An 18,931-nucleotide genomic window follows, 5' to 3' on the forward strand; every position below is an offset into this window, starting at 1 on the left:
TTAAGCTTATCTAGAAGAATTTCATGTTTCACTCAATCAAAAGCCTTTGAGGGATCACAAAATATCCCGATGGGTGATGTTCGGTTATTCAATGCATTTCATATTTGATCAGTGAAAGCATATATAGCATTTTCTGTTGAAAAGACTTTCTGAAAACCAAACTGACATTTTGTTAGTACTTCATTTCTACAAGTATGTGATGCTACTCTTGAATACATTATTTTTTCAAGAATTTTGGATAAAGCTGTCAGAAGTGAGATTGGCGGTAGTTGTTAGCATCAGATCTATCCCCTTTTTTATGCAATGGTTTAAAAATAGCATATTGAAATACGCTATCTGGAAAAATGCCCTGTTTCAGTGAGCTACTACATATGTGGCTGAGAATCCTACTGATTTGCTGGGAACAAGCTTTAAGTACTCTGTTGCAAATGCCATCAATTCCATGTGAGCTTTTATTTTGAGTGAATTTATTATTTTCCTAATTTCAGTAGGAGAGGTGGGTTGAATTTCAATTTTATCAAATTGCATAGGTACTGCCTCTTCCATATACTGCCTTGCATTTTCTAATGAATAGCTGGATCCTATTTTCTCTACAACACTGAAAATGATTATTAAAAATGTTTTCCGCTTCTGACTTCTTGTTGTGTTTGATGGAAATACAGTCTGTCTTCCTGTACTCTCGGTTGCCCTGTTCCCCTTTTCAAAATATTCCAAATTGTTTTAATTTTATTATCAGATGTGCTAATCTCAGACATAATGCACATACTTCTGGACTTTTTAATAACTTTTGTTAATACAATGTAGTAGTTTTTATAATGTTTCACTGTTTTGGGATCACTACTGCTCCTAGCTGTAAGATACATTTCCGTTTTCTGTTTACAAGATATTTTTATCCCTTTAGTAAGCCATGGCTTTTTATATAGTTTCTTACAATTATATTTCACTGTTTTCTTAGGGGAACTGTTTTCAAATATATTCACAAAGGTATCATGAAATACCTACCCCCATGAACCATGGACCTTGCCATTGGTGGGTAGGCTTGCGTGCCTCAATGATACAGATGGTCGTACTGTAGGTGCAACCACGACGGAGGGGTATCTGTTGAGAGGCCAGACAAACATGTGGTTCCTGAAGAGGGGCAGCAGCCTTTTCAGTAGTTGCAGGGGCAACAGTCTGGAAGATTGACTGATCTGGCCCTGTAACACTAACCAAAACGGCCTTGTTGTGCTGGTACTGCAAATGGCTGAAAGCAAGGGGAAACTACAGCCGTAATTTTTCCCGAGGGCATGCAGCTTTACTGTATGGATAAATGATGATGGCGTCCTCTTGGGTAAAATATTCCGGAGGTAAAATAGTCCCCCATTCGGATCTCCGGGTGAGGACTACTCAAGAGGACATCATTAGCAGGAGAAAGAAAACTGGCGTTCTACGGATCGGAGCGTGGAATGTCAGATCCCTTAATCGGGCAGGTAGGTTAGAACATTTAAAAAGGGAAATGGATAAGTTAAAGTTAGATATAGAGGGAATTAGTGAAGTTCGGTGGCAGGAGGAACAAGACTTTTGGTCAGGTGAATACAGGGTTATAAATACAAAATCAAATAGGGGTAACGCAGGAGTAGGTTTAATAATGAATAAAAAAAATAGGAGTGCGGGTAAGCTACTGCAAACAGCATAGTGAACGCATTATTGTGGCCAAGATAGACACGAAGCCCATGCCTACTACGGTAGTTCAAGTTTATCTACATCTACATCTACATTTATACTCTGCAAGCCACCCAACGGTGTGTGGCGGAGGGCACTTTACGTGCCACTGTCATTACCTCCCTTTTCTGTTCCAGTCGCGTATGGTTCGCGGGAAGAACGACTGTCTGAAAGCCTCCGTGTGCGCTCGAATCTCTCTAATTTTACATTCGTAATCTCCTCGGGAGGTATAAGTAGGGGGAAGCAATATATTTGATACCTCATCCAGAAATGCACCCTCTCGAAACCTGGCGAGCAAGCTACACCGCGATGCAGAGCGCCTCTCGTGCAGAGTCTGCCACTTGAGTTTATTAAACATCTCCGTAACGCTATCACGGTTACCAAATAACCCTGTGACGAAACGCGCTGCTCTTCTTTGGATCTTCTCTATCTCCTCCGTCAACCCGATCTGGTACGGATCCCACACTGATGAGCAATACTCAAGTATAGGTCGAACGAGTGTTTCGTAAGCCACCTCCTTTGTTGATGGACTACATTTTCTAAGGACTCTCCCAATGAATCTCAACCTGGTACCCGCCTTACCAACAATTAATTTTATATGATCATTCCACTTCAAATCGTACCGCACGCATATTCCCAGATATTTTACAGAAGTAACTGCTACCAGTGTTTGCTCCGCTATCATATAATCATACAATAAAGGATCCTTCGTTCTATGTATTCGCAATACATTACATTTGTCTATGTTAAAGGTCAGTTGCCACTCCCTGCACCAAGTGCAGATATTCCTGCATTTCGCTACAATTTTCTAATGCTGCAACTTCTCTGTATACTGCAGCATCATCCGCGAAAAGCCGCATGGAACTTCTGACACTATCTACTAGGTCATTTATATATATTGTGAAAAGCAATGGCGCCATAACACTCCCCTGTGGCACACCAGAGGTTACTTTAACGTCTGTAGACGTCTCTCCATTGATAACAACATGCTGTGTTCTGTTTGCTAAAAACTCTTCAATCCAGCCACACAGCTGGTCTGATATTCCGTGGGCTCTTACTTTGTTTATCAGCGACAGTGCGGAACTGTATTGAACGCCTTCCGGAAGTCAAGGAAAATAGCATCTACCTGGGAGCCTCTATCTAGTATTTTTTGGGTCTCATGAACAAATAAAGCGAGTTGGGTCTCACACGATCGCTGCTTCCGGAATCCATGTTGTTTCGTACAGAGTAGATTCTGGGATTCCAAAAACAACATGATACTCGAGCAAAAAACATGTGCTAAAATTCTACAACAGATCGACGTCAGAGATATAGGTCTATAGTTTTGCGCATCTGCTCGACGACCCTTCTTGGAGACTGGGACTACCTGTGCTCTTTTCCAATCATTTGGAACCTTCTGTTCCTCTAGAGACTTGCGGTACACCGCTGTTAGAAGGGGGGCAAGCCGACTGGCTCTGCAAGTGATGAAGAAATTGATGAAATGTATGATGAGATAAAAGAAATTATTCAGTTAGTGAAGGGTGACGAAAATTTAATAGTCATGGGTGACTGGAATTCGAGAGTAGGAAAAGGGAGAGAAGGAAACATAGTGGGTGAATATGGATTGGGGGAGAGAAATGAAAGAGGAAACCGTCTGGTAGAATTTTGCACAGAGCATAACTTAATCATAGCTAACACTTGTGTCAAGAATCATGAAAGAAGGTTGCATACATGGAAGAATCCTGGAGATACTAGAAGGTATTAGATAGATTATATAATGGTAAGCTAGAGATTTAGGAACCAGGTTTTAAATTGTAAGACATTTCCAGGGGCAGATGTGGACTCTGACCACAATCTATTGGTTATGAACTGTAGATTAGAACTGAAGAAACTGCAAAAAGGTGGGAATTTAAGGAGATGGGACCTGGATTAACTGAAAGAACCAGAGGTTGTGCAGAGTTTCAGGGAGAGCATAAGGGAACAATTGACAGGAATGGGGCAAAGGAATACAGTAGAAGAAGAATGGGTAGCTCTGAGGGACGAAGTGGTGAAGGCAGCAGAAGATCAAGTAGGTAAAAAGACAAGGGCTAGTAGAAATCCTATGGCAACAGAAGAAATATTGAATTTAATAGATGAAAGGAGAAAATATAAAAATGCAGTAAATGAACCAGGCAAAAAGGAATACAAATGTCTCAAAAATGAGATCGATAGGAAGTGCAAAATGGCTAAGCAGGGATGGCTAGAGGACAAATGTAAGGATGTAGAGGCTTATCTCACTAGGAGTAAGATAGATACTGCCTACAGGAAAATTAAAGAGACCTTTGAAGAAAAGAGAACCACTTGTATGAATATCAAGAGCTCAGATGGAAACCCAGTTCTAAGCAAAGAAGGGAAAGCAGAAAGGTGGAGGGAGTATATAGAGGGTCTATACAAGGGTGATGTACTTTAGGACAATACTATGGAAATGGAAGAGGATGTAGATGAAGATGAAATGGGAGATATGATACTGTGTGAAGAGTTTGACAGAGCACTAAAAGACCTGAGTCGAAACAAGGCCCCGGGAGTAGACAACATTCCATTAGAACTTTTGACGGCCTTGGGAGAGCCAGTTCTGACAAAACGCTACCATCTGGTGAGCAAGATGTATGAGACAGGCGAAATACCCTCAGACTTCAAGAAGAATATAATAATTCCAATCCCAAAGAAAGGAGGTGTTGACAGATCTGAAAATTACCGAACTATCAGTTTAATAAGTCACAGCTGCAAAATAGTAACGCAAATTCTTTACAGACGACTGGAAAAACTGGTAGGAGCCGACCTCGGTGAAGATCAGTATGGATTCCGCAGAAATGATGGAACACGTGAGGCAATACTGACCCTACGACTTATCTTAGAAAATAGATTAAGTAAAAGCAAACCCACGTTTCTAGCATTTGTAGACTTAGATAAAGCTTTTGACAATGTTGACTGGAATACTCTCTTTCAAATTTTGAAGGTGGCAGGGGTAAAATACAGGAAGCGAAAGGCTGTTTACAATTTGTACAGAAACCGGATGGCAGTTATAAGAGTCGAGGGACATGAAAGGTAAGCAGCGGTTGGGAAGGGAGTGAGACAGGGTTGTAGCCTATCCTTGATGTTATTCAATCTGTATATTGAGCAAGCAGTAAAGGAAACAAAAGAAAAATTTGGAGTAGGAATTAACAGCCGTGGAAAAGAAATAAAAACTTTGAGGTTCGCCGATGACATTGTAACGCTGTCAGAGACAGCAATAGACCTGGAAGAGCAGCTGAACGGAATGGACTGTGTCTTGAAAGGAGGATATAAGATGAATATCAACAAAAGCAAAATGAGGATAATGAATGTAGTCGAATTAAGTTGGGCCATGCTGAGGGAATTGGATTAGGAAATGAGACACTTAAACTAGTAAAGGGGTTTTGCTATTTGGGGAGCAAAATAACTGATGATGGTCGAAGTAGAGAGCATATAAAATGTAGACTGGCAATGGCAAGGAAAGCGTTTCTGAGGAAGAGAAATTTGTTAACATAGAGTATAGATGTAAGTGTCAGGAAGTCGTTTCTGAAAGTATTTGTATGGAGTGTAGCCATTTATGGAAGTGAAACATGGACGATAAATAGTTTCGACAAGAAGAGAATAGAAGATTTTGAAATGTGGTGCTACAGAAGAATGCTGAAGATTAGATGGGTAGATCACATAACTAATGAGGACGTTTTGAATAGAATTGGGGAATAGAGGAGTTTGTGGCACAACTTGACAAGAAGAAGGGACCGGTTGGTAGGGCATGTTCTGAGGCATGAAGGGGATCACAAATTTAGCATTGGAGGACAGCGTGGAGGGTAAAAATCGTAGAGGGAGACCAAGAGAAGAATACACTAAGCAGATTCAGAGGGATGTAGGTTGCAGTAAGTACTGGGAGATGAAGAAGCTTGCACAGGATAGAGTAGCATGGCGAGCTGCATCAAACTAGTCTCAGGACTAAAGACAACAACAACAACAACGAAAACATGAGATCGGTTAAATTTTAAATTAGCATATTTCACTGTTTTCTTAGGGGAACTGTTTTCAAATATATTCGCAAAGATATCATGAAACAGGTTAAATTTTAAATTAGCATCATGTTCCCTGTACACTTCAACCAAGTCTAAGTGTTGCAACCATTCCCTAAAATTTTGAATTGTTAAATAGTTAATATTGCATTTTAATCTTGCAAACTGCTTTGTAAAGTGGAATCGAAACATGGGGGAACTTGTATATATGTAAAAGAAAATGTAGATTATAAGAGTAGAGTCTCTTTTTGCAAACTAGGGTGTGAAACAGTCTTTGAAATCTGAGCTGTTCAGTTAATGTCTAAAAAAACTTATTATTTTGTGTGTCTATAGATCTGTTAACAACACAGGTATTTTTTTCAAAAAACTGGACCTTGCTTTAGGCAAACTCAAGACAACTGGGAAAACAGTGATAATGTGTGGAGATTTTAATACTAACTTTCTGAGCCACAGCCTTCATAGGGGTTGCAGGTCTGGGCCCCTGTAATTATTGTCATGTTGTTCTTGTTTTGATTTCTCTTGTAAAAGCATATTCATTTCACAAATGTGTTAATTTGTAAAAAAAAAAAAAAAAAAAAAAAAAATTTATGATTATATATTGTTAAACAAACAGGTTGCATGAAAATAAAGTTACAGTGGTAGGTCCTCCCTTCTGCATTTTCCTTAATACCAGTGTGGCAGAACTGCCAGAAAATATTAATATCTTTGCCTTTTTTGTACTTCGTTTTACTTTACTTTGGTTGTTGACCAGTTGGTGTGAGACATTCGTGAGGCCGTAAAGTACTTTCGCACAGATATTGAGCCCAACTTGTGACAGTTTACACAGATCACAAGCCCCTTGTCGAGGCTCTCCGCAAACCAACATTAGATGTACTACCCAGAAGGTTCTGCCATATGGATTTAGTATTACAATATGTTTCAGACTTTCAATATATCAGGGGTAATGACAATGTTGCAGCAGACTACCTGTCACGCCTGTCCTCCCCGAAGACAGCTATTGATCCTCACTGCTTACACGAGCTCCAGCTATCCGACCCAGAGATACAGCACCTTCTCTCTGACTGATACTTCCTTACAAATTGCTCTACTTCCCTTCCCTAATGATTATTGCTCTTTGTATTGTGACATTAAAACAGGTCATCCTCGTCCTACAGTCCGCTCTTAGGAAAGACGTATTCGACACAATCCACAATCTCGCTCACCCGAGCATTCGCGCGACTACACGCCTCATTACGGAGAGATACGTTAGGCCTAATGTAAAAAGAGATTGTAATCAGTGGGCGAGAGCATGCATACCTTGCCAGAGAGCCAAAATACACAAACATACTAAGCCCCCATTAGGCAGATTTACTGTGCCCTCAGGTAGATTCAGTCATGTCCACTTGGACATTGTCGGTCCGTTACCGATAACAATTTCCGTTACTTACTGACCATGATAGATCGTACCACATGTTGGGCCGACGCTATCTCCATTGCGGACATTACGGCCGACACTGTAGCTAACGCTTTTGTCCACCATTGGCTTTCTCGTTTTGGTTGCCCTACTTCACTTACCACAGACCAGGGGAGACAATTTGAATCGAATCTGTTTAGTCGCCTCTGTCAACTGTGTGGTATCAACAAATTCAGAACTACAGCCTATCACCCGCAATCTAACGGCCTAATAGAACGATGGCACCGTACCCTGAAGGTCGCTCTCATGTGTCATTCTTCCTCTTGGACTGAGGCACTCCCCTGGGTCCTTTTAGGGTTGAGGACGGTTTTCAAAGAAGACCTGAAAGCGTCAGTTGCTGAGATGGTATACGGAGAAAACCTCGCACTTCCGGCGGATTTTCTCGATGATTCTCCTCTACTTCCCGAGGATCAACTTCCCGAGTTGGTACGACAGGTTCGACAGCATATCACCAAGTTACGTTTTCTGCAACCTCGATCGCATGCTACCCCTCCGATTTTCATTCACCCACACCTCAGTTCTTGTAACTATGTGATGCTTAGAGAAGACGCCGTGTGTCCACCCCTTGCTCCACCCTACACTGCCCCATACCGGGTCCTGTCACGCTCTGAAAATACTTATACGATCCTCCTTAAGGACAAACCATCTGTCGTGTCCATTGAGCGATTGAAACCAGCATGGATCCTTAACGACACCGACATACACGATAATGAATCTGTTTTGCAAGAAACTTCAGAGGCCTGTCCTAACCCTTCTCCACAAGCTAATCAAACATTCTCTGCAAGTCAAGGCCCCCCTCTTCTGTACTTCAAGCCTCCGAGTGCCAGCAGTAATGAACTGGTGTTTCAAGTGAACTTGAGTGACTATGATGTGGACTCTATAAAAATACAACTTGTGGACACTTTTCTATTTTTATTTGAAATTCAAAACAATTCTGTGCCATCTGACCAGAAAGACGTTGAGCTATTACAGTGCTTCAATGTGGCTCCTGGTACTTCACAAAATGACATTTCAGCCTATGTAGACTCCAATAATGTTTTATTTATAAGAGTAACCACCCCTTCGCCTTCATCTTCCCCGAATCCTCCTACCCCTATTGCCATCACCCGTGCTGGCTGCACCGTACGGGCACCTCTCAGACTTCAAGATTACGTCATGCCTTAAATGTTTACCTTCCTTCCCTTTATCACTTACTCCTCACCACTCATCCTATGTGCTCCGCGCTCCTCAGGGGGGCTCTGTGGCAGAACTGCCAGAAAATATTTGTATCTTTGCCTTTTTTGTACTTCGTTTTACTTTACTTTGGTTGTTGACCAGTTGGTGTGAGACATTCGTCATGACTGTTACCATGATTGTCGAAAACTATTTCTTTGTGTTTTGATTTATCGTGTGCCAATAAAATGTTACGTTGTGAAAGTAAATGGTGTTTTCTGTGTTATAAATATAACACTCACCATACCAGTAATTACCACATCTCAATAAATTTATATTTATTACTTCTTTACTACTAACTCTATTCACAACACATTTAGCAGACAGTATCAGCATGTGTCTCTGAAAGTATATACAAAATTGTATCATTGTAAGACCCATAATTCAGAAGATACGAGGGGTGGAGTAGATGGACAGAGTTGGGGAGGAGGCGCTGAACATAGAAAGAAAGAGGAGGAGAAGGCAGGGTGGGGGGGGGGGGGGGGAGAGGAAATGGACATATGAATGAAAGGGGATGAGATGGACAGAGAGAGGGAGAGGAGGAAGAGATGGACAGAGAGAAAGGCAGGAGTTGGATGGAGAGTGGTGGATGAAGGAGGTGGACAGAGAGAAGGGGAAGGAGGGAATGGACAGGGGAAGGGATAGTGGAGGCGGATAGAAAGAGGAGGATGGATGAGTGGACTAATAGAAAAGAAATAAATACGTACCAGGGTACTCATCTGTTGTCGAATATAAATTTAAATTTTGGGGATTTTTTTCTGAAGATCTTTGCCTGGAAAGTATCCTATGATGATGCAAACAGTGGACGAGGAGTAGTTTGAAGGGGAAGAAAATGAAAGCTTGTGAAATGTGGGGATATAAAGGCATATTGAAGATTACATGGATAGATATAACACCTGATGAAGTTGTACTGAATCAAAATAGGTAGAAAGTATTTTATGGCACAATTTGATTAAAAAAAGGGACCAGGTTATAGGACAGATCATGAGACATCAAGGAATCATTAGTTTGGTAATGGAAGAAAGTGCAGAACAAAATTGAAGAGAGAGAGAGAACGGACATATTACAGTAAACAGGTTCAAATGGGTGTAGGAAGCAGAAGTTGTGCAGACATAAGGACGCCTGCATAGGATGGACTCGCGTGGAGAGCTGCATCAAACCAGTCTTCGGATCATAACAATAACGACATTGCTGAAATTCCTGTGAAGTTAAATGTGTGATGTGATATCTCAGATTTTCTGAGATTTATCAATGGTGTGCATCCAGATGATCATCAGAGTAGTTTTTTCCATTTTAGAGCAATATTTGGGAAACAGTAACTCATCTGAATGCCTGGAAGTGCACCATTAACAAATGTGTGATGCTTTGGCACTCACCGACAGCCAATAAAGACTCCTCCATTGGCCCGGCCGCACCAGAGACGAGTGACTCTGCCAGGATGAAGAGCGGCAGCACGTGCGGAGCGAGCATGACCAGCAGCCTGCTGACCACGTGGGCTGACAGGCACAGCAGCTGCTGGGGGCGTCGGCCGTACCTGTCAGCAGCAAGAGTCATCTGAACCACCTGTGTAAGCGTTAGACAACACAAAGACAGAAAAAACCACAACACCAAAAATGTAATTAATGAGGAGTAATGAAATTTTGGAAATATATTTGTGTACATAACACATTTAACTGATTAACACTGCAGGATCACAAGTTAATGTAAGTGCGAGATAAGCCATTCCAGATGTGAAATGCTTATACATTAATCAGTGGTGTAATCAACAGACTCTTGAATGCAAGCATGCAAATGTGCACGAATTGTGTTGTACAGGTGCCAGATGTAAGTTTGTGGGATGGAGTTCCAGGCGTGTTACATTCAGTTGGTCTGTGCAGGGATGGTTACTACTGTTTGTGGTTGACGCATGATGTCTCACATGTGCTCGACTGGAGACAGATCTGGTGATCAAGTAGGGAAAGGCAACATGTCAACACTCTGTAGAGCATGTTGGGTTACAGCAGTGGTTTGTGGGCGAGCATTATCCTGTTGGAAAACACTCCGTGGAATGCTGTTCGTGAATGGGAGCACAATAAATCACCAGATGGACATACAAATTAGAAGTCAGGGTGTGTGGGATAACCACGAGAGTGCTCCCGCTGTCATACAAAATCGCCCTCTAGACTAACATCAGCTGTAGGTCCAGTGTGTCTTTCATGCAGGCAGGTTGGTTGCAGGCCTCTACTGGTCTCCTTGTGTCCAACACACTGGCCCCACTGGCACGAAGGCAGAACCAGCTGTCATCAAAAAACACAACAGACCTCCACCCTTCTTTTCAACGAGCTCTCACTTGACACCACTGAAGTTGCAGATGGCAGTGGTTTGGGATCAACGCAATGCATGCTGCATAGCATCTGAGTCCAATTTGTAACAGTTAATTGTATCACTGTGGTGCCAGCTGCTGCTGCAGATGTAGTACGGTGTGCCAGAGCCATACACTGAACACACTGGTCTCCCTTCTCGGTAGTGTCACGTCGTCATCTGGAGCCCAGTCTTCTTACAAGTGTACGTTCTCGTGACCACTGCTGCTAGCAGTAATGTACAGTAGCTACATTCCTGCCAAGTCTTTCTCCAATACCACAGCTTCTTGTAACCGTATTACACGACCTTGTTCAAACTCAGTGGACTGTTGATAATGGCGTCTTCATTGTCTTGAAGGCATTATTGTCAAACATCGACTCACCACGTTCAATCTCAGAGTCTCAAAGGTAAATAATGATCACTACGATTACAACACATATTTAAAGTGAACTTGAATTTGCGTCCTCATACTACTAGTGCCATTCTTATGCAACTATCATAAAATTTTAACAGACGTGTGAAACACGCCTACTACTTTTTGTTTATGTCACAAAACGTCTTGGTAGTGCAATATTTTTTTTTCCGCAGTGTACAACTGGTAGATACAATCATTAATCATATGATTATAATTTATAAAGAAAATATCCTATTTATATGTTGATTGACCAAACAGTGTGGGATAAAAATAGTTGTATAAGGTTTACTCATGATGCTGAACAGAGAATGAGAGTCTTAGTGAACACAGTTGTGTAGTTATCATCCATTTGGCAAAACCTTTTTAAGAAGACTGAAGAAGAACTGAAACCAACCATAATCCACAGCCCACTTAATCAAACCTACGTTTACACTTTTATTTTGTCACGGCAGAGTAGGTAGCGGTGTGCCCATCTGCACTGGTCACAATACTTGCAGAATTTTCATTAATTTTCTCAAGAACTACAGCTGGCAATGCACCTAGGTGGCGAACGTTGCCCACACGTTGTTGCCAAAGCCTTCCTAGGCACCGGTGATTAAGAACAGAAGGTGAGGATGAAAAGGGTGCACCACAAGTAGCAACACGGGAAGTGATCTATCAGATAGCCAGATATCAAAGGGAACCGCAGATCATTAGCAGGAAAGGTGCTAAAAAAAAAATTGCTCTGAGCACTATGGGATTTAACTTCTGAGGTCATCAGTCCCCTAGAACTTAGAACTGCTTAAACCTAACTAACCTAAGGACGTCACAAGCATCCATGCCCGAGGCAGGATTCGAACCTACGACCACAGCGGTCGCGCGGTTCCAGACTGTAGCGCCTAGAACTGCTCGGCCACTCCGGCCGGCTGAAAGGTGCTACAGAATGCAAAAATATGTTGTTAAAGTAGTCATGATTTTAAAGTTAACAAACTGCTACTGCTGTGAAATATGCAAGGCAGAATTTGTCAATCTTGTCAGTTATGTTTTTTAGAGTTAATGTGTAAGTAACTCAGTAGTACTAAAGGGTTACTAGAATGGCTATGGTTATATATGAAGACACACCAGGCAGTATGGTGTTTGAGACTGATGACTATTAGTAATGTACGTTATTTGTCTTGTGTCAATGCTTTGCCTTTATAACGACTTAACTCTGTTGTGTACACATTCTGTGAGGTGTTGAACATCTGTGGAGGAATGGCATGCCATTCGTGCTCAAGAGCCAAAACCAGAGAAGGAAGTAATGATGGATGCTGGGGGTCTAGAGCCTAAAACACTCAAGACAAGCCACAAATGCAGATATACATCACATCACAGCAAAAGTAATCCAAGCATTGCTATGTCCAATTGGACCTGTATGACATCCACTGAAAGAGAACTTACCAACCAACAAATACATGAAGATCAGAATGGAGGGAGGTTTGTTCAGTCACTTTCACTGCTTTATTATTAATTGTCACACAGCCCATTGTCAAATCAAGGCTCTTTATCAGCTTGAAAACTCATCACAAAGGTGTTCCACTGGGTTCAAATCAGGACGCTGTGTAGACCGGTCTATTTCAGGAATGATATTGTGCATAACCATTGCCTTACAGATGATGTTTTATGACTGGGTCCATCAACTGTAAACTGTTCCTTAACTGTAGGAAATGCACAATGGTGTAAAATATGTTCATATCCATCTGAATCTAGTGGTTTCTTAAGCACAACAAGGAGACCACACTTTTTCCATAAAAGGCGTCACCTCACTGTAACACCACCTGCTTCGTGCGTTATGGTTGGCAGTTAACGTTCTTCATACATTCGCCATATCCAGACATTTGCATCAGAATGCCACAGTATATAGTATGATTCATCACTCCAAATCACTTGCTTCCGGTCATCCACTGCTCAGTGACACACCTCTTTACGCCACCTCAAGTTTCGCTTAATATTGACTACAGGAATGTATGGATTATTAGGACCTGCCTGACCATTGTACCCCATTCTTTTTAACTCCCTATGCACAGTCATTGTGCTAGCTGGACAGCTGGTACACTTCGGAACTCGTGAATTATTCCTTCTGCTGATTTCATGCAATTTTTTTACAACCACCTTTCGTAGTGCTCATTGGTCCTTGTCCCTCAGTACAGGTCTGCCTGTTGTTGGTTTAGCTGTGTATGTTCCTTCGCATTTCCACTTCACAGTTGACTTTAGTAGCTTAGAAGGACTGAAATGTCCCTCTTGGATTTGTTACAGATGTCATTCACTGACTGGACCGTCTACTGACAACACGATACAGCTAGCCGTACTTTGTACTGGAAGCCCACCCTCGTGACATCTAGTCATCAATTTTGTATTATGTGGAGGTGTCCAGATAATTTTATTCAGAAAGAGTATGTTGGAAAGCGGGTTTAGACTGGCCATCGGAGGATTTGGACTTACCTCTGTACCAGCAGAAAAATGCTCTTGTTATAACAAAAGAGACAAGTATATTCCTCTTTAAAAGACTCTCACAGCAAAGTTGGGAACCAGCTGCCACAATCCTCATTCTGCCTTCCTCACAAAAAATTTTGGCATGCAAACATTTTGCGCCTCTTTGACATGGAACATTCTGAGTCCTTTTACCCCATCTCTCTTTGTATTTAAGATAAGCCTTTGTAGTCCCATCTCGCTCTCACTGACACTGTCTATATAAACATGTCTCTCTCCAATTGTCTCCTTTTTCTCCCACTAATTTACAACATATCCCATTGCCAATGTCTCCTCTCTCTCTTTCACTGCCTCTTTTTGTCTTTCTTCCCAACTACTTCTGTCTCCACCATATCTCGACAGCTCAAAAGTTCTGGGGGGGGGGGGGGGGGGGGGAGACAGACAGACAGAGAGGGAGAAGAGAGAGAGAGGGCTTCAACTTACTTTTCCCCATGCAACCACATGCTTAAAATTTTGGTACAGTACGTACCTTCCCCTACACCTGCTTGTTAAAGGTCACCAGTCTGAGAGGGTGTAGACCCCCCCCCCCCCCCCCCCCCAAGCCTATGTATGGACAGACCTCACTTAACTATATTTTTCATTTCCACTGTCTCATCTCTCTTTTTCTCCAACTACATCTATCTCAACCCATCTCTCTTTCTCTCTTACTGCCACTGTCTCTTACTGACCAGTATTATCTCCTCTCTTTAACACCCACTGTTACTGTCTTTATCAGTCTCTCTTTCTCTTTCCTTGCCACATTTTCTCTCCCACCATCAATGTCTCATCCCTCTTTCTCTCCAACTGGCATTGTCTCTTCTCTCTTTCGGTGTCCCCATCTCTCTCTGCTATTGTCATTCAGCACAAAAAGCGCGAATATGTTCGTATGCCAAAATTTTTAGTGAGAAATGTCTGAGGCAGTTGGTTTCCCAGTTTTCTGTCAGAGTCTTTTTAAGAGGAAAGTATTCACCATTTTTGTGCTCAGGCAGGAAATTTTTCCGCTGGTTTCCATCTTTCCCTGCTACAGCAGTGTATGCTACTTACATAAAATGAATTCTGTAGGTCAGTGATGTTCTGACAGTTTATTTATATAGTTCCACACATTTACATACTTTGACGCATATTAAAAGTAATTAAGTATGCAGAATATAAGGTTAACCCAAAATTGTTTGCTTTACATTTTTTCTTAATAATTTGCTCATCGATCGCAATTCATCGAAAATGCCCAGCTTTTGATTTGCATTGTAAAAGAGTAAAAAAGTTATTAGAAATATTTTAATGAATTTTCTGTCTTTCCAGTTTTAAATAATTTTGGCAGTCATTTTAAGTTCTTTTTAGGCATGTTAAGACCTTCTTTAGCCTATTTTTTGAATCTACTGTACCACTCGGGGCATATCTGTAGAGGTGAGAAGTGCCCATTATACAGGGACTGCACATCATGAAGTTTTATTAGTGAAAAAATGCTGATCAAAAACATCATGTTTGGTGGCATCTGCACCCTTGCGATGACCCTTAAACTCTTGCCACGTATTCATTGCGTCAGTGAAAATGACATTTATGCTCCAAACTGGATATTACATAAGTACAGTAACTTTGAACCTCTTCTCCTCGGTAAGGGATAATGATATAAAAAAAAGTTTTGATATTCCTTGAGAATACTATCTTAAGAATATATGGTAAAAATTTTGATGACCTGCCACGAATAGAAATTATTATAAGCTGCCTAAGGACCACCCTATGCCACACGTAATTCTAAAGGGCAATTGATTTGCAAGAGTACCTTGGCTGGAGGAAGTGTGAAATGTTTTAACATTGATCTTGTGCTATAGGATAGCTGCACTGTAGCCACTGTTCCAATAGTCATACAAATGACCGCTAGGCCAAGGGCTATGAAAACACCTGACCTATTATTTCTGTGATCAATAGAACCTGAGATATGACCCTCTGAAAAATTGCACTTTTGCACACAGTTTTCTGGAACATGTTGGTAATGATATAGTATGGAGAATAAGAACCTGACAGTAAAGTCAGGGTAGAAAAAGTCGAATGAATCAAAATTTTCCAGATGACCACAGGTCAGAAGTGCAGTGTTGTGGGGATGCAGCCATAAAACAATAGCTTTAACTCACTTGCTCCAATTAATACTAGTCACGCTAAAAAGTCTGATACTAACTGTATGATTTCAGCAGAACAGACAACATTTAAATTCCTGTACATGGCTGATTATGTGAAATGCAAAATTTTCTGTGGTGCTTACAGTGTAAAACTACACTATTAAAGTAGGCTAAAAGTCCTATATTGAAACTGATTTCTGAAGCTAGTAAGCAAACTACAGCAGCATGTGAGGCAGACAAAACCACATGGCTAGACATAACCGAACACGTTCACTTGACGGAAACACTTCCGTACTCCATTCACTGGGCGGCTGTCATTTTATAGCTGTAGTCCCACAATAGTGCTTTTCTGACCTATAAAAAGGTAAAATTCCGTGTTCTGGCTCTGGACAGGACAATTAGGCTCAAGTGACCTCCGTGTCATCCTCTGCCATTGGTGTAATTGGATGCTATATGGAGGAGCATGTGGCCAGCACATCTCTCTTCGGGTTGCTGTCGGGTTGCTAGACCTTGTAACTGCTACTAACCAGTTGAGTAGCTCTACAGTAGGCCTCAAGAGGTTGAGTGCATCCTGTACCAGTCCTCCCACCAACGAAAAATCCCTGTCAGTACTAGGAATCGAACCCAATTCCTCAGCAGTGCTCACCACTCAGATATGCAGGCAGACATTTCCAACTTAGGGTTATTTGAAATATGTCAGTGGGTTAGACAGCTCTAACCTGGTCTGAACTTATTATTAGGTTTTTGTCCTCCACAGTGTACAGTGAAATATTTGTATTCAGAATAGTTGATTATTCTCGTTAAGTGGTGAATTATGTACAGAACTTTGCAAAGTTCAGATAATTTACGTTGTTACAATATATTATGAATGCTTTTCAATTCTTGATGATTGATAGGTAACAGAACTACATGACACCATGGTACCGAACACTCTTTTTACAGGCACTGAACTAGTATCACACCTATGTATTTACTTCATGTAGTGTTCCAAGACTCAGTTTCCTGCAGGTAGTCTGTTCAGTGGAACCTTAAGCTACATATCTATAAATACAAGTTGCTTCTCACAAGAAACAGCAACCACTCACTGTAAATAATGATTTTGATTTACAGAAATAGTGCCGCTATCGATTTTGATCGACTGGTTTACCTTCAGTCGGCTGTTCCTGTTTTGACTACATTTGTTGTTGTTTACGCAAGGTGTTGGCTGTTTTTCCCCCCTTGTGGCGAAAGTTCCTTGGGGTGGTGGTGCCCTATAGCAAAAACCGATGTGAGGAATGATCTATTTAACTGTAATTGTAGCCAATAACAAATGAAAACAATGTAAACCTATCTTAGAGATATCTTAGAGATAAAACTGGATTAGTTGAAGGTTACTTACATTGGAATTACTGCATTATTATGTTGCACTGTTGACTGATTGTGATCACAAAATAGTAAAAGGTACATAAAACATTATTTTGATGTATACAAGAGCCATTTCACAACTTCTGCCCACAGTGCATGTGCATCTGTAACAGAATTGCTCCCATGCGTGAAGAAAAAGTTGTGAGCCAGGCTTGTGTTTTCATAATTTGTGTTTTGATGAGATATTATGATTTGAATCGGTTACACGATAAATCAGTCTAATCTAAATGCTGTAAATTCAACTAAATACCTAAGTATTACAATTACGAACAACTTAAATTGGAAAGAACACATAGAAAATGTTGTGGGAAAGGCTAACCAAAGACTGCATGTTATTGGCAGGACACTGAGAAAATGTAACAGACCTACTAAGGAGACTGCCTACACGACGTTTGTCCATCCTCTTTTAGAATACTGCTGCGCGGTGTGGGATCCTTACCAGATCGGACTGTGTTTTCATAATTTGTGTTTTGATGAGATATTATGATTTGAATCGGTTACACGATAAATCAGTCTAATCTAAATGCTGTAAATTCAACTAAATACCTAAGTATTACAATTACGAACAACTTAAATTGGAAAGAACACATAGAAAATGTTGTGGGAAAGGCTAACCAAAGACTGCATGTTATTGGCAGGACACTGAGAAAATGTAACAGACCTACTAAGGAGACTGCCTACACGACGTTTGTCCATCCTCTTTTAGAATACTGCTGCGCGGTGTGGGATCCTTACCAGATCGGACTGATGGAGTACATCGAAAAAGTTCAAAGAAAGGCAGCATGTATTATCGCGAAATATGGGAGAGAATGTCACAGAAATGATGCAGGATTTGGGCTGGAAATCATTAGAAGAAAGGCGTTTTTCGTTGCGATGGAATCTTCTCACGAAATTCCAATCACCAACATTCTCCTCCGAATGAGAAAATATTTTGTTGACACTGACCTACATAGGGAGGAACGATGACCATGATAAAATAAGGGAAATCAGAGCTTGTGCGGAAAGATATAGATGTTCATTCTTTCTGCGCACTATACTAGATGGGAATAATAGAGAATTGTGAAGGTGGTTCGATGAACCCTCTGCCAGGTACTTAAATGTGATTTGCTGAGTATCCATGTAGATATAGATGTAGATGAAATAGAGGTAGTGACTAGCAGTCTTACATAAAAATTGAACGCTGTGGGGAAAACCATGCACTGAAATGCCTGGACACACCAGGTCTTGTCATCTTCACTGGCCTGGTTGCCCTTTCTTGATGACAACCATGCATGTCTATTTGGTCCATTCACTCATCCCTGTTCTCAGTTCTCAGCAGACCTAGGGTTTTTATGTGGCTCCCTCGGTGCCACCATGCCTCGGCCCCATTTCCATGTCTAGGTCTCTGGTGCTGGCACCCGTCCTCGATTTGTCATCCTGCCCACGTGATGCCTCCTCCCTTCAGGACATACTTGTTCTCCAGGATGGTTCTACCATCTCTCCTTTGAGGAAGATGGGATGCTGCACCGTCAGCTGTTGTCAGCATCCATACAGTGAGATGCCTCTACCAGCTCCTCCTTACGAAAGAGAGATACCGCATCTTGTTTGTCGCCTATGACCCAGCCACCAAACACAAAACAGCAATGTATTGCTGGTTGCCACGCTACCAATGTGCCAGCAACACAATAATGGAGGCCACGCCCCAGCAGCCACCATGGTACCAGGGGGCATTATGCTTATCATACACAGCACAGCTACTGCTGGCACCATCTTGCCTCCATCA

At 41.5% G+C, this 18,931-nt stretch overlaps 1 protein-coding gene across 1 annotated transcript in view; it reads right to left on the minus strand.

The window, feature by feature from the left end:
* The window catches only part of LOC124606601 (solute carrier family 22 member 7-like), a 66,478-nt gene that overhangs the window by 23,937 nt on the left and 23,610 nt on the right, over window positions 1–18,931 (minus strand). Inside the window, exon 3 of the mRNA XM_047138586.1 lies at window positions 9,786–9,943. Coding sequence (XP_046994542.1) covers window positions 9,786–9,943 — 158 coding nt within the window. The remainder of the gene's footprint in view (window positions 1–9,785; window positions 9,944–18,931) is intronic.

The sequence above is a fragment of the Schistocerca americana genome, chromosome 3 (assembly GCF_021461395.2).
Source record: "Schistocerca americana isolate TAMUIC-IGC-003095 chromosome 3, iqSchAmer2.1, whole genome shotgun sequence".
Lineage (NCBI taxonomy): Eukaryota > Metazoa > Arthropoda > Insecta > Orthoptera > Acrididae > Schistocerca > Schistocerca americana.